This window comes from Stegodyphus dumicola, chromosome 11 (genome assembly GCF_044657685.1).
Source record: "Stegodyphus dumicola isolate Sdum_Otavi_A_Nest chromosome 11, ASM4465768v1".
NCBI classification, from domain to species: domain Eukaryota; kingdom Metazoa; phylum Arthropoda; class Arachnida; order Araneae; family Eresidae; genus Stegodyphus; species Stegodyphus dumicola.
This window is the reverse complement of record NC_140778.1, coordinates 123,356,481-123,373,073: the sequence shown is the minus strand read 5'-3', so window position 1 is coordinate 123,373,073 and position 16,593 is coordinate 123,356,481. Positions and strand designations below refer to the sequence as shown.

General features: G+C 30.2%; 1 protein-coding gene across 1 annotated transcript in view; it reads left to right on the top strand.

The window, feature by feature from the left end:
• The window catches only part of NAT1 (N-acetyltransferase 1), a 64,539-nt gene extending 57,616 nt beyond the window's left edge, over positions 1-6,923 (top strand). Inside the window, exons 19-20 of the mRNA XM_035364169.2 lie at positions 2,017-2,138; positions 5,600-6,923. Of these exons, the coding sequence (XP_035220060.1) occupies positions 2,017-2,138; positions 5,600-5,665 (188 nt within the window). The 3' untranslated portion in view covers positions 5,666-6,923. The remainder of the gene's footprint in view (positions 1-2,016; positions 2,139-5,599) is intronic.
• The last annotated feature ends 9,670 nt before the right edge of the window (positions 6,924-16,593 follow it).

Here is a 16,593-nt window from a genome sequence, read left to right as displayed (position 1 = left end):
TTGATTTAGTAAATATTTATCGAAGCATACATAAACAATACTAATAATATGACAATGAAAAAATTCAAATTTATATTTATTTTCTCTCTGAAATCTAAAATTTGGCACTTGTAAGACTTTTTTTTGCAGTTCAGATATATTGGCAGCTAAATATTAAATACTTAGACTAAGATTTTTCTCAAATCATTCCAGCATTTTAAATTAATCATCAAATAATTTAAACTAAAATTATGAAAACATAAGTTTTCAGAGAAAATTTATTGAGTAAAAATTTGAGAAAAACAATAACATTTTATTTTCTATTATTTGTTTTCTTTCTACACACAAATAAAACTACATGTGTTTGTGTGTAAATAATTGTAAACGTCTTTATTTCTTAACTATGATAATTCTGATAAAGTTTGTAACATTGGAGAGAAATTGCTATAAATTATCTTCATTAGATTGTAGTTGCTTATCGGTTAGTCTGTTCTTTTCTTATTTTTGTCTGTGAAATAAAGTTATTCATATATAAATGTATTCCCGAACAAAACAATTATTCTTAGTGCAAAATTAATAACTGACCTTAGTACGAATTAAAACTAATAAAATTTGCATCTTCAACCTTTGATTATGATTTATAACACATTGTAAATTAATTAGCTCTATTTATAGATTTTTCTGGTGCAATATTCATGTTCACTTTGAAAATGAAAGTAATATAAACTCGGACTTCAAATAGTTGAAACTGTGAAATCTTTTCAAAATCATATTTGAAACAAACAGATAATTGAAATGTCTTCGCAGGCTGCATGCAATTGTTTTGGGTGTCACAAGCAAACTGTGGGCTTGCAATTTGGGGCCACTTGCTTAGAACTACATTTATGGAGCAAGCTTGCAGGAAAAAAACTTTAAGGCGAGTACTTTCGGTGTAAATCAAGTGTATATACATACATATACATGTTGAAATGTACTGGGTTTTCTCGACATAAAATCTCAGCAGCGTGATTACGTTGCTTGGGACTCAAACGGTTAAGAAAATCTACTTATTTTATACCCAAAGTTGATATATGCGATACAAAGTTATTTGCCAGTAATTCAACAAGCTCTTTGGAATGCTTCCAAGAATGCAATATGCCCAGACAATCCTGTTTAAGATTCTAACAGTAATCTGTCAGCTTGTGTGCATCTAATCTTTGTTGGTATCTGACTTCCATTGTTTTTATATCTTAAGTTTTTCATCTTGTTCTTAAAAGTCGCTGAAAAGTGATTGATGTGACTGTAAGAATTTTGAAATACAAGTCATACAAGCACATGCGTGCATAAAAATAAGTAAATAAAGGATAATTTAAAAACTTAAATTCCCCAATACTAATAAAGAAGTTTATAACATCCTGATTCTTTCAATAGGAGAGATAATTTAAAGAGCAAATTATACTGCTATTAATTCAACCCTAACTAAGAAACAAATGCTGATATGTTTTCTTTTATATATTTTCTGAATCAGCACCCCAAATAACCATAGAAAGAATCCTAAAAGACAAGATATGAAGATTTTTGATTGATTTTAAAACATAAATTAAGCTTCAAAAGTTTGGTTTGTTTATGGTGAAGTGGGTAAGGGATGCCTTTATGGAGGACTTTCTAAAGAAAACCAACTCATATCATAACCAACTCATGGGGATAACCTAAAAAATATTCATGTTCACCTGGGATAGAACCCAGGTTAAATTACCAGTACTCAGCAACTTTATCATTTACCTGGCTGGTGGGCCTAAGCTTATAAAATAAGACATAACATATGAGTAGTAAGCAAATATTAAAGTATGTCAGTTGATCAATTATGCAGTGTGTTTTTAAACTTCTTATTTTATTGATTAGATTTTTGCCATGAGCCACAATATGCTTTTAAATAGTTATTCTTTTGATGTATCCTAGTTTGAGGATAACTTTTGAAAATAAAATACCTAGTACTTTTTAAAAAGTTGATATTTTGAATATTTTATATCTGCTGAAGTGCTGAATGGACTTTTGCAGGAATGCTTTTGAGATGGTTTATGATGTTTTATGATCAAGAAATTATCGAGGAAGAAGCTTTTCTCAAGTGGAAAGAGGATGTTAATGATGACTATCCAGGTAAAGGAAAGGCACTTTTTCAGGTGAGTTAAAAAATTTATTCTGAACTGAAATGACTATTTTACAGGTATTTACAGGTAGTTTTACAACTGTGATGCATTTGTCTTGATTAAATAAAATAGTATAGTTAAGAGAAGCACAAGATTGAACTACTGTGTATTGAAAGTTTGGTGTAAAAATTTGTGGATATGAACATTATGTCTCAAAACTTGAAAATTACTGAAAAAATTGTTTGTTTTCATATTTTTGTAAAAATGTAGTTGGATAAACAAATAAGTGAAATTCTTATTATCTGCATTTTGAGATTGAATTATTATTATTTTAAAAGCATGTTAATGTTATAATAATTTTAATGGGCTTGTTTTATGTATTAATCTTTGTAAGTAATTGCTTAACAGAATGTTAGTTGTGTGTTAAAAAAAAATACAAATGCTGCATTTAAATGGATGGTTGAAGTATTGCTATATGTGCTGTCATGAGTAATCTCTCAACTGTGTAAGAACCAATATGGAAATAAAATAATAATTTTAAGAATCAGCAAGGAAGTGTTGTTTTTTTTTTTTTTTTTTTTTTTTTTTTTTTGTTCACTAATTTTATTGTCTGAAAATCAAGAAGGGAAAATTATGTGAATTTAATGTTCAAAGGACACAGTTACAGTTCGAAGGATGGAGTTTTTTTATTTGCTAATGTGCTTACATGCATAGCAAATAAAGAAAAAGTCCTGGATAAACTGCTGGTAGAAATCACAATATTATTTCTTTAAAAGAAACCTATATTGCAGTATAAATATGCAGTAATATTAACATTACAATATCTAATAAAGTATCTTCATTTCTACTTCCTTGTAAGTCTAATCTCAACCATTATCATCATTATCTCTACTACTCTTCAGACCTAAAATCATCCGAAAATAATTAAAAAAGGTTGAATATGCAATTGATTCTTCCAAATTATAGCTTGAGTAATGATTCGTGCTTGCTGTGCTGTGATTCTATTAAGCCAACAGAAAGTTCAACAGTTAGAAGGGAAAAGTGTGACTTTCACAGGTAGTTTGTGGAGGTTTGTGTTAATTAGATGAAAACAGTCACTAGGTGGACAAATCCATTTTAAGGTTTAGGGGAGCATGTTCTCTGAATGTGTTGAAGAAAGGAAAAGTTATGAGGATATTTTTTTTCATTTTCAGAACCTGTCACTAAAAAATGGGAGGGCTAAAAATATGCAAAGAAATATGGAAGCCACAAGTTCGTATTTACATCATTATAGAAGTAATGTAGGAGGTTTTAAACAGAAAGAAATCAATGATAACTTTGTAAAAAGAGTCTAAACTAATTAATTACTTCTTTTGGGACACTGAATAGTTTTAGCTTACCATATTTCATACATATATTTTATATGCACGAGCCGCACAAATTGCCTGCAAGAGCCATATCAGGCTCGCAAGCCGCACTTTGGCCACCCCTTTTATAGTATTTCTTAGAGCAATAAATAAATAAATAAAAGAGTGAACATTAAAGTTGACTTGCATATAAGTTTTCTTGGTTATATATTTTTCCTTTATAGAAATATTATTAAATTGTTCAGCATCTTACATTTTCATGTATTAAGAATCATTGAAATTTTTTAAGACTGGATTTGTATATCTTTCCTGATATTAGAAATGAAAACCTCATGTTGAGTTTTATGAAAGTTATACATCTATGTCTGAACCTACAGTCTGGTACCATGGTGACCTGTAGTGACAGTAAGTGGAAGCACCTAGTATGTTGCATCATGTGGGAGGAAAAGCATTTTTCTCATAATAGACTGAAAAAAAAAAAAAAAAAAAAACATGATAATAAAAACTTAAACTAGATTTTGAGAAGTGTATTTCTTCATCAAAAGAAAGATCATTCTGTGCTATTAAGTGTATTTTAATAAATTGAAAAAGGCCCATTATTTTTTAGAGATTTGTTTTCAAAAAATGTTTACAACTTTTGTATATAAATTTTTAAGAAATTACTTTGTATTTGGTTGTTATATTTTATTAATGTGTTTACTGCCACAGCAAGTTTAGGTTTCCTATCTTGGAAGCAATATGATTTAACTGCAGTAAGTTATTTCATATGTGGTGCCCTGGACAAGAGTGCAAACTGAGTTATCTCGTATTTGGCTGTTAACGTGTTAAATGATGTTAATCTGATATTAATATATTAATTGTTTTTTTAATGGAGAGTGTTAAAAGCATTAAAAAGCATGGGGAATCATTTTGTAGATGCATTGTTTAAAAGAAACAGTAACTAATAAATTAGTGTCAGTAAAATTTCAGTTTCAAAAGCTTCAAGTTTCTGAAACTTTTCACGTTGAAGTGTTATTTGAGAAGTTAATTGGAAATTACTACGTAGTATATAATTTCTGTACAAAATAAATTTACTTCTGTCATTTAAAATCCGATTTATATAAGTTTCTAAAAACATTTGGACTTTTCTAGTAGCCAACTTAGTGTGTTATTCATTGTATTACTTATTGGCATTGCTAAAATTAAGTAGTCTATTTAACTATCAGTATTTTGCATATAATTATTTTGAATTGTAATCACTTTTCCATCTAAAAATTACGAGGTTTAGATAGTTTTAATTTAGTTTAGATAGTTGCAGGAGAGTCATTTTAAACTATAACAAGCAGATAGAAATGAATATATTAGAGATGTATTTTACTGCAAATCGTACGTAAATTCTGATGATTTAGTGAAAATAAAATGTAAAGCTGTTGTAAATGGAAAATGTTTTTGTTATGTCTTCGAAAGGTTATTTAAACCCACTTTCTGGGTCATCTCTTTCCTCACTTTTTTATTATTACAAAAGAAATTCCATTCTTTGTGAGATGGTATATTCTTTTCATGTATCATTTATTTTAACATATGCATATAATCTAAATTTATTGAAATTGATTTGATTTTTAAGGTATTATACATACAGTTATTGTAGAGAATACTAAATAAATTTATTGAATGCAAATTTAATTTTTTTTTTTTTTAATTTTGCCAGCTATGAAATGGCAGTAGTAGTTTTTAAATGAGAATATTTATTAAAAAAATTTTTTTGACTAAATATTTTGACTTATGGTAAATGAATATTGTTACTGCTGTAAAATAAAATATATATCTGAAAGTGTTTATATTAAAACTAAATGCAGGTATTTTCTTTATTACTTGATATTAATCTCTAAATAAAATCATGCATTTAAATGTCTTTTTTTATTTACTTAAAATATGTGTACATTTTATCAAAATTTTAGCTTATTGCAAGTATTTTAGGGGCTCACTGAGTTGTTTGTTTATCTGTAAACATGTAAATCATGAGTAGATAACTTGGTATTTGCTTCAAATTGACTAGCATTAGTAATTATTGTAATTATTGTAATTTCATGTTCGATTTTATATGATATGTTATGTAAAATAATTTTAATTGTAAGCATGCTTAAAATATCATTATTGCTGTTGCTATAGGTGAACCAATGGTTAACTTGGTTGGAAGAAGCAGAAGAAGAAGGTTCTGAAGAAGGTGAAAACTAAGATTTTGTCTCAAAAAACATGATGTGGAATTCTTCCCTTTACAACTACTACTTCTACTCTACATTTCTCCATAAGTAACCTACTTCTTATCAATGATCACGATCCTTTAGGGCCATTGAATGTGTTGGGAATTACTATCATTTTTCCTTTTTGACTGTATTTAATTGTGCATCTGTTATTTTCCATGATGGTGTTTGCTACTCTGCGCAACTCTTAACATATGCCTGCCATGTTGGTTCCTTTGTCAAACTTTTATATATTCAATGGCTCTGTTGGTGGCAGAATTGCTAATAAAATATGCATCAAGACAACATTCTGCACTGTGCCTAGTGCATACAATTCAATAAATTTAAAAGATGCAGAAATTAGATTGTTTTTAACAAAGACTTGTCATTCTAACTTCTGCACTAGTATGGTTATGTGGCTGTACGTGTTTAACTTATTGGTCTGAAATTTTGATGATTGTTCATAGATCTTAATAAATAATTTCATCATGGTTTGTTTTTTAAGCAAAACCTCCAAGTATAGTTAAAAATTTTAGTTAAAAAGATGTGTGTTGCATATACATCTACAAAATAAGTTTAAAAAATATGGTTTTGAAATTAATGTTTCAATAATTGCTTGTTTCAGATTTTTGTTAAAAATTAATTGTAGTTTTTATGAATGAAAATGTAACATTTTAAAATGTACATTAAAAGTTTTATTTTTCTGTTATCTAATTTTATTTTGTTTTGCTATTTAAAAACTAGGTATCATATAACAATGTTCTTTAATAAAACTATAGCCTAATTATGTAGGCTAGGAGGCAACTGTTTCTTACATATTTTTTCTGTAACAGGTGTAATTTATTGAAAATATAATCTCTTTCAGTATTTATGTTCTTTAGATTTTATTTTGATAATGCATTCAGAAGCCTCTGCTGGCAGATTTTAAATTATGAAAGTGAATGGTGGTTTAGCATTTGTTAGTTTTTATGTGACTGATTTGTCACCCTATTGTGTATCTATATGGATTTTAATTCAAACTACCTTCTGTTTTCGTTATACCGTGTAAGTTTTCTTCATATTTCTACAAAGTATTGTGTTTTTACTGTTAATAGGACTGTGCAGCATTATGAATGAATAAAAAAAAAGAAAATCTACTAATCTTTGACATGAATTTTGAATAAATTTGGTTGAGTGTAGTAAAATTCTGAAAATATGTAGAAAACAATTTAAGAGCAATCATATTTGTACTTGAATAAAAACATTTTTCCATACGAGATGTCTCCTTCATTCTGAATTTATGGTTAATAAACTGTATGAATTTTATTACATATACCAGAGAATCCTTAATTAAATTCTGGGAACCATATTTTCTTTACTTAAAGAATGTAAATATGCTGGGAAAGGTCTAATAAATTAAAACATTTTAAAGCCAAAACAGAAATATTCATCTTGATCAAAGAAACTTTCATGCAAAAATTGTATTATAGCATGACGAGATTCTTTTCTGTAGCTTCTGAATCATAATCTTAAAACAGAGGTTTCAAATTTTTGAACAGGTAGTTCAAATTTTTAAAAAAAATTTAATGCAAGTTTCAGTTATGCATTGTGAGTACACTGGTGTCCTGAATTAAAGTTATGCAATTTTTAAAATGATTCAAAATATCTGTCATTAATATTTTAAAAACTGATGTCATATATAATTTAGGAAAAGTAAGTATAATTATTGTTAACATATGTTTTTTAAGGAAACATTAAAATGACTGGTCTCTGTGATATTGTCTGTAGAAGTGTTTTTCTCAAGAAAAATCGTAAGACTGAACGATTTTGTGTAAAATGAGTTCTCATAGTCATTTTTATAATGGATAATGCATTGGTAGATGGAGTGATTCTCACCAGCTCTGGAGAGAACCCAGCTGCTGATATACTTCCATCCTAAGAGGAGTGACTGCACACCACTGACACTTTCTATATGGGCACTGTGGGTGTACAGTGTTAGGCTTTTCCTGGAAGCTGTTGGTAAGAACTTTATAGATCTAATGCAGGGTCACATAACTGGTAAATGATTTTCTGGGACAAAGTTGCTGGACTTAAATTTAGTAGAGCAGGGTTTCTCAACTGGTCGTACACAAAGTACTTTTAACTAGTAACATCTCCGGTGCACGAGACTGTGTATCGGAAATTCTAAAGATATGCTCTTTTAAATATCTTGTGATACTTCTGTTGAATTAAATTTTATGGTTTATAGAACATATTTAATAAAGGTTACACACAAAATGTTAAAAAAACGCCCCTTTAGGTGTAATATAAAGTCTGAAATCTTTCAGTTTTTTTTTTTAAATATTGCTATTTAAAAATTGAAAAATAATAATTGTAAAATGTAGTGGTGGTACTAAAAGTTATCAATTTTTGTTTAGATGCTACGAGCTAGTCAAAAGGTTGAGAACCGCTGCTATAGAGCAGTAATTCTCAACTGGTGGTATGCAAGAGAAAAATAAGTATTATGCAAAGAAACAAAGTAATATTTAACTATTAAATTCAAAAATTAAATAGCGCAACGACATATTTCAGTTTTTCTCTAACTCTCTAATTTATACTATCTGAGCGTTGTTCAAAGTCATTTATTTGCCTTTTCTATTTTTACAAGTGTTCTTTTAGCCACAGACATAACAAAATTTATCATAAATGATGTTTTAAAAAGAATAATAGAAATGGATGTTGCATTTAACAGGAAATAAAAATAAGTTCCTATGAAAAGATAATAGTATTTCATTAATTCTTTTAGAGTTGATTAATTTATTAGCATGTCTTCACTTTATATCATCACAAATTCCAGGCTCAACTTGCTCTGTTTTCAATTAGAATAATTTTTTACGTCAATTTTCTGTCTCTAACAGCAGTTATTTTGTCTTCTTGTTGCTTTGTATTCCTTATTTTTCTATGCGATTTGAAAATATCGTCGTTTGTTTTTGAAGAACTCGTATTGAGCATCTGAATATTTGTGAAAAAATAATAAAATAAAATTAGATTTTCAAAATGGAGAAATGGCCAGGATTGACTAAAAGGAAAAGTGATGATTCACTGGTGATGGATACAGGACAATGTACTAGCACCACTAATTATAAAATAGTGCTTTCCAGCTCCTTGGCAAGTCCCTGAAGGGCATGAAGAAAGTGAGAGGTCCATAAATCAATTTTGCAAGAAAAATCTCAGAAATAAATTTCATATAAAATTTTGGAATTAAAGTATTATAACTTTAATTTTGATAATTAAAATGGTAACCAATTTTTATCTTTTTTTTTTTTTTTTTTTTTTTTTTTTTAATGTGTGCATATTTAATACAAATAGCCAATAGCTTGTGCTAATGGCAAAATGTATATATTTTTAAATATTTCTCTTGAGAAACTGAAAAATAATCATTGTAAAATGTAGTGGTGGGACTAAAGATTTCAATTTTTGTTTAGATGCCTTAGGCAAAAGATGTTATAGAGCAATGGTCTTGAGCTCAAGTTCTATATGGGATAAATGCACAATTTGAAAATAGCCGATGAGCCAGATTCTTTTTCTTTTTATAACAATTTTTTTGTGTGCAGGTTATTATAAAAATTATAACCAAAATGAAAAGTATTGAAAAAAGGTTGTAAATTTTACTTACTGATTATTGATCAAAACATACATAAACAACAATAATAATATTGCAAAGGAAAGAAATTCAAATTTATATTTATTTTCTATCTGAAGTCTAAAGTTATACCTGCAAGATATTTCTGGTGATGCACTTTGTTATTCAGATATATTGATAGCTATATTAAATTTTCAGACTGATACATATTTAAAGCTAGCCGATTAACACAGCAAAGAGGCTTTATGTAAGGAAATGTGTCTAGTTTTTTCTAAATCTCAGGTCGACAGCAATTTTCCTTTTATTTGGTTCAAATTATACAAAATTTTACCAAGCTCAAATAAAACGAGGTTTTGTGTAGATAGAAAACAAACATTATTTTTATCGCAAAGCTCGAGGGTAAACTGTTTTTCGTTTGCCTGTTTATGCTCCGGCATAAACAAATTATCCAGTGTGCCAGTTCTTGAGAAAACTACATGCAATTGGCCATGTGAAAAACATAGCATTTCCAAGTCAATACCTGCCACTAAAAGCGATTGTCTCTGTACCTTGTTTGTGGAAGCCAGCTGGGAAACTGTGACAGCTTGAAATCAAAGAGTGTACTTGAATCGTTAGGTCAATTAGGTAAGTATCATTGGAATGCGAGGAATGAATATGTCTTCAACAGTGCCATTCTCTCATCATGATTGTGGCCTCTATTTATGCTTCACAATATTTTCCACAGTGAGCCTTTTGTTCTATTGCAAAACTTTGATGGTTTGATGTTACATAACAATATGACAAACGTTTTTTATAGTGAGCTTGTGGTATTTCCTAAGGGCTCAAGAGTATTTCAGAATTCTGTTGAGTAATGCACAGTTTACTCTATCCATTACTGAATCAACAGATGAAAAGTTGCAATTTCTGGATTAAGCTTGTTAACATATTTAACACTAATTTATTATTCAAAATAATTCTAACTTGTTAAATTGATCATTAAGTAATTAAAACTAAAATCATTTTTCCAAATAAAGTAAAATTTGAGAATAAGTGAGGACGATCTAATCTCTTATTTATTAAATTTTTCTTTGCATAAATATGTTTGTATGTAAATAATTGTAAACTTTATTTCTTACCGATAATGTGTGTAGCCTTGGACAGAACTTATCTTCATGGATTACAGCTGCTTAGAAGTCATTAGTCAATCTCTCTCTTTTTTTTTTTTTAATTGTGAAAAAAAAATTGTTCACTTAACATATTCCCAGACAAAGTAACTATCCTAAATGCAAAATTTCGTAATGGAGCTTGTTTATTTTTGGCAAAAGTATAAATAAATTTGTATCTCTGAATAAGATTTATATAACACTGCAATTTAATAGCTGCATTTATAGATTTTCTGGCATATTATTCATGTGTGTTTTTAATGGTAGCATAACCTCAGCTTTCAGAAGATCCTGAAATCTGTGCAACGAATACATAACTAAAATGTATTTGCGGGCTGTATAAAATTGCTTTGGAAAGGCTGCCAGTCTGAGATCATTTAATACAGAGCATGTTTTAAAAGCTCTAGGAAGAGCTTTTGCACAGTGTCAACACCCTCTTCCTGTAGTGGATGAATTTTTGCAATTAGTGCACAAAATTATATCTGTTTCAAGATGAAACCGTTCTCTGTTAATGTGTTAAAAAATAAAACCTTTTTCTTAAATAAATTGTTTTAAAATACCTTCCTTTGTAGAAGGGTACATTGCAAAATTTATACACATTATGCTTTACAGTGTGTGCGGATCACACACGGCATTGTCACAAAGTATTTTTCTTTTTTCTAGTTTCCAGGATGGGTTCTAATGTGTTTCTTCATGTCTCCCTGAAGAACTGTACTTTTGCTTTTCTTATAATGCCAGATGTTGATATATAATGCCTCTGCAGGAGACATGCATTGTCCTATTGGTAAAAAGAAACTGGCACATCACAACTCTGCTGGTTGTGAATGAGTTTTTTTGTGGCTACAGAACTCCCAAAAAACTATAGGCAGACATTTGGGAGGAGAAGTATATGTTCGATTGTTCGGACGGCACCGCACAACACGTTTGCAGGAATGTGAGCATTGCAACTGGATTGGATTGTGTAATACTCTCACAAGTAAACCTTCTCTTCTTTGATACCATTTTGCCGGAAACCCATATATTTTCTGAAAGCTTATGTCACAAGTAGAAAAACTGTGAAATCTTAGGAACAAGCCTTTAGGAGCTATAGGACCCACAAAATATCAGTAAAGAGTTGGAAACATGACACCAAAAGTTGCTAAAATGCTTGTTTCACATATTTATATGAACTAATAATATGGTACAAAGGTGGAGATCTCAACATAAAGGAAGAGACAACTCGTTGAAAAGAAACAACATATGTTGGTATGTTGAAAATGTGACTTGTTATTGAATTCAAACAAAATCTATTATAAGAGGCAATTCATCAAAAAACTGAGATGGGCAGAAAGACAGTTCACAGTGGGCACATTTTACAAAAGCGATAGCCTCACACTTTGCATGTTCATCATTTCTCAATGAATCGAAAGCATCCATTGGCGCAATCCACATTCCAGGTTTATCGTCCAAGTATCCGCACTCATAAAAAGCATACTTAATCAAGTTCTTGAAACGAGGAAAGCTGAACTGATACAGTGAAAAGGAGTGCAGGGCCAGAAAACTATCGCCATGCAAATTATGTGATGTCTTCATAATGATTATGCCTATTATGTAACGAATAAAAGATTTGTAGCATTTGAAGAAATGAATATCCAGAGGTTGGATATTTCCATAAATCCTTCAGGTACCAGTTCTTTTTGTAGGACTTAACCATCAGGTACTTCCGAAGCAGACAATGCATCAACATACAAGAATTAGAGACGTCATTACAAGAATATGTCCATCTATACACACTTTTATGATACTTTGTGTGTCCTATAGCTTCTAAATGCTTCTCCCTCTGCCCCTAAGATTTCACAGTTTTTCTACTTCTGACATAAGCTTTCAGAAAATATATGGGTTTCCAGCAAACCGTTATCAAAGAAGCGAAGGTTTACTTGTCAGATGGCAGCAGCCTTAGTTTGTCAATGGCTTGCAGAATGACAACTGAATTGGCATGAAAGGGGTACTGCTTATCGTCCAGAACATATCCAGGAAAGGACCAATATATAAGATGCAGTATCAGTATGAGCTGGCATTATGATCAATGAACTGCATTCTTCTATATGTTTGCAACCGGAACCAACAATATATTGATACAGTTTTACTACCTCATGGTCACCTTTTCCATGGTGCTTCTGGTAATAAATTTGGTATTATAGTGTAGCATATACATAACACTATCTGCAGTGTTTTTTGAACTTACTACTTCATGGCCTATAAACTCTTCCAAGATAGGTGGATTGTTGGTTTTATACATAATGCTTAGGGCAGTATCTAGTTATCTTGTCATCATTCTATTCTTTTAACATATAAAAATGTTATTTATAAGATATTCACTCTCTTGCTGAGTTTAGGGATATTATAATGGATTTCCTATAGCAGATTCTGTACACATGTTTGCATTATGTGCAAGATATGCATTTTGCATTACACAAATAAAACATATTTAATTGGTGTAGCTAGATGATCTGCCTGGGCAGCATTTTTAGCAAAATTATTGTATAACGTTAGTCAGGTAGATCATCAAGGGAAGTGAAGAATAATTAGATTCTGAATTGCCATATAGAATTAAACAGAAAATGAATTTTTACTCTAGATAAAATTATTCGGTTAAAACTTTTGAATGCAAATTATGAGTATCAACTAAATTATGATCATGGTGACATTCATAAGGAAGAATTTCTTATCATGAAGAAGTATTTTAGAGTTTTATTTCTATTATTGCTAGGAAAATCGAAACAAGAATGTGGGAAAGAAGTTCTTAATCTCCTAAAGAAAGTTTTACATATTGTAATAGTAGTTCTAAACTATTACTAAATTTTCCTCTCAACTGCTTGCAAGTGTTGCTAATTGTGAGAAGCATTTTCCAACAAAAATTTCATTGAAGAACAATACATTTTACACTTTAAAAAATCTTTCCTTACATAACAGCAATTGAAGCACTCAAATAGACCTCTACAATGTCATCAATGGTTTTGAGAACAAAATAATATAATTTTAAATTGTTGAAATTAAAGTTAATAAATGTAGAGTTTTAATTTATTTCTTTACATTTCGTTTTTTTTTTTTAATATTATTTGTTTGTGCATCATAAGGGATGGCAAATTTAGCAACTGCCCCAGGTGGCAAAAATTCTAGTTATGCCACAGTGTTTAACCCATTACTGCACAGTGATCTATTTATAAATCAGCTACTTTTAGAACGACCATTGAGAACAAAATATTTTAATCACTTCTTTTTGTTACTGCCTGATTTCCTTACACATGTGGCCATACCCCCAAAATCGTTTTGAAACATTCTTTACCAGAACAGTCAAAGCAGATAACGTCTAAAGTTAGCCAAGTGATGCTTCATAATGCAGCTTTTCAATTTTGTATCCAACAAGAAAAAAAAAAAAAAAAAAATATTAGTAAATTATATTTTTCTTACATATTCTACATTTTCAATACCTCTTCAACTGTTCTGCGTTATTTAGTTTAGAAAAATAACTGTTCTTATAATTAAAGTTTTAGCTTAAACATGCTGATCTATAAATAGATCGCTGGGCGTTAGTGGTAACTAATAGTTAGTGGTTTTTTTCCAAAATGTCCAGGCATAAAGTGTTTCACACCATTGAAGAAGCATTAGAATATATGTCTTCTAAGGAAATTTAGTCAGATATAATTGCTTTACTGCCTGATGTGGACGAGTTAACTGACGAAAAGTTCTTTGATGATGGTGAAACGATCACTCCATCGGTAAAAACTAAGGTTTTTGGTCCTAAAAATATGGAGCAACTATCGCCAGTAATGAAAATGAAAATAAAAAAAGGGTTAGGATGAAATTATATATATATAAAAAAAAAAAAAAAAAAAATTGCAGCCAAAAGCAAATTAGATATAAAATAACCCTACTTATGCTTTTAACAAAGAAGGTACTTTGTCTGGTAATCTGGAGAGCATTTCAAACATTTTAGAGAATATGAATCCACTTGAAATTTTTGAAGAATTTTAACTCACAAATTTTACGAATGTGTAATAAATAAACACAAAGATATGCGAAAGTGAAAAAATAAGTCAGAGTTTTCAGTTAAAATTGATGAGTTGAAGAGTTTTATTGGCTTTTCGATTTTCTCTGGCTACCATACTTTATGCAATGAACATGATTACTGGTCAGAGGAAGATCTCTAGTAAAAATAGCGCAGTAGTAAAATAGTAAAAAACGCAATGTTTTTACATAAATATTTAGATATTAAATCTGTAATCCATTTTGCCAACAGTAATTACGCAGGAATGCAAAAATCAGACTGGGCTTTCAAAGTAAGAAAATTAATCACGCATATAAATCACAGTTTTAAAAAATTTGGCCTTTTCGATAAATTTCTGTCTGTTGATGAAATGATGATTAGATATTATGGTCATTGTTTCAAACAATTTCTAAAAGGCAAACCTATACAGTTTTGGTATAAATCATGGGCCATGTGTGGAGTAAATGTTTTAGCTTAAACATGCTGATCTATAAATGGATCTACTGAGATAATTTTGACTTGCACTGTAGAGAGGAGAATTTTGACAACACTCCTGAAACTTCGAATGAACTGCTTGGAACACGAGTGGTGAAAAAAAGTATAAAAGACATCCGAAGACATATCACGGTTACATACTTCAAACTGGGGACAAATTCGAAGCAATGGAAAACATTTGGTGATGTCATCGAGACCAAAGTGATGGGCTCTATATATTTAGATAGAAAAGACCATGTTATAGGTAAGAGACGAAACCAAAGATGCCAGTTTTAAAAATATAAGGGAACTCCTATTTGCTCAATAAAAATGTAACCAAGGAAGTTAAGATCAGTAAAATAATATTTAATTCTTTTAAATCTTTATAATTGTTTTTGATTTTGCAAAAAATTCATATTTTTTAAACTAAATTTGTAATTTTTTAAATGTAAGATCAAAGGGGAGTTACTTGTTCTTTTATTAACAGAAGTGCCCAGCGATCTATTTATAGATCACCTATTATCTGAACTGCTAATTATGGCAATTGAATAAAACTTCATAATTACTTTATTTATGATATATAAAATGTAATTTAAAAATGGTTTTCAAAAATTCTCGTTTTAAAATAATATGGGTGTTAATGGGTTAAGACATTAAAAGTAAAACATACTGTGTGTTAAAGAAAGGGATTGCGTACCAATAAAACAATTTCATAAAAAAAAAAAAAGGTAGCTAGTATTTATTTTACAGAAATAAGGATATTAAAAGCATGATCTTTGTCAGAGCAAGAACTGAAATTCCTTCACTTATTTTCAGTGCCGGATTTCTGCCTAGGCCTACAAGGCCCCAGCCTAGGAGCCGCAGTGGTGGAATCTCTACGTAAGCTCAAAAGCCTAGGTTGCATTATCAAAAAGCTTTATCGAAAATAATATTATAATAAATATTTTTACTACGTTTTGACAAAACAAGGTGCTCATAATATAACTTGCAGCCCTGCACGCAACCAAGCTAGAATTAGGCCTCTTCGTTTCCCCTCTTGTAAGCAGTGTTCTGCACCAACTGTGAAGCTTCAAACATTGCGTTGAAAGCAAACTTTGTTCCACTGCGCAGTGTACGCGTACGTGAGATCTGCCTGTAATTTTTTAGTCTACCCCCTCCACATGAATTTACTCTCCTGTCTCTAGTTTTCTTGTGTCGATGGTTGAAATACGGTTGTTCATCTCGCTCGCATACAACATGACGAGTGGTTCCTTTGTTTAATGACCCTCTCCTTTTATATTCATTATAGAAATTATTGATGTCACAATGTCTGACTTCAATAAAAAACTAAGCGGGTTCGAGAAAAGAAAACAAAATAAAGAAAATTCGAAAAACAGGTTCTTCGTAATGTTCCAAAGTTAAACACTTTTTCATCTCATCTATGTCTAGACTTAGTTCTGGTTCTAGTCCTAGTACTAGTAGCACTAGTGCATTAGCCATTGGCAGTTGCAGTGATGCTGCTGATGGCCATCAACAGGCAACTCCAACAAATGCGTCCGACTGCAACAAGCTAAAAAGGCTTTTTGGACATTTATCCAAGTGTAGGAATTTCACTCCGAATGCTGTTGTGTACACCAGTGTCAAACTGCTTAGCAGAATGGTCATTTTCAGCGCTAAAGAGAGTAAAGAATTACTTAAGA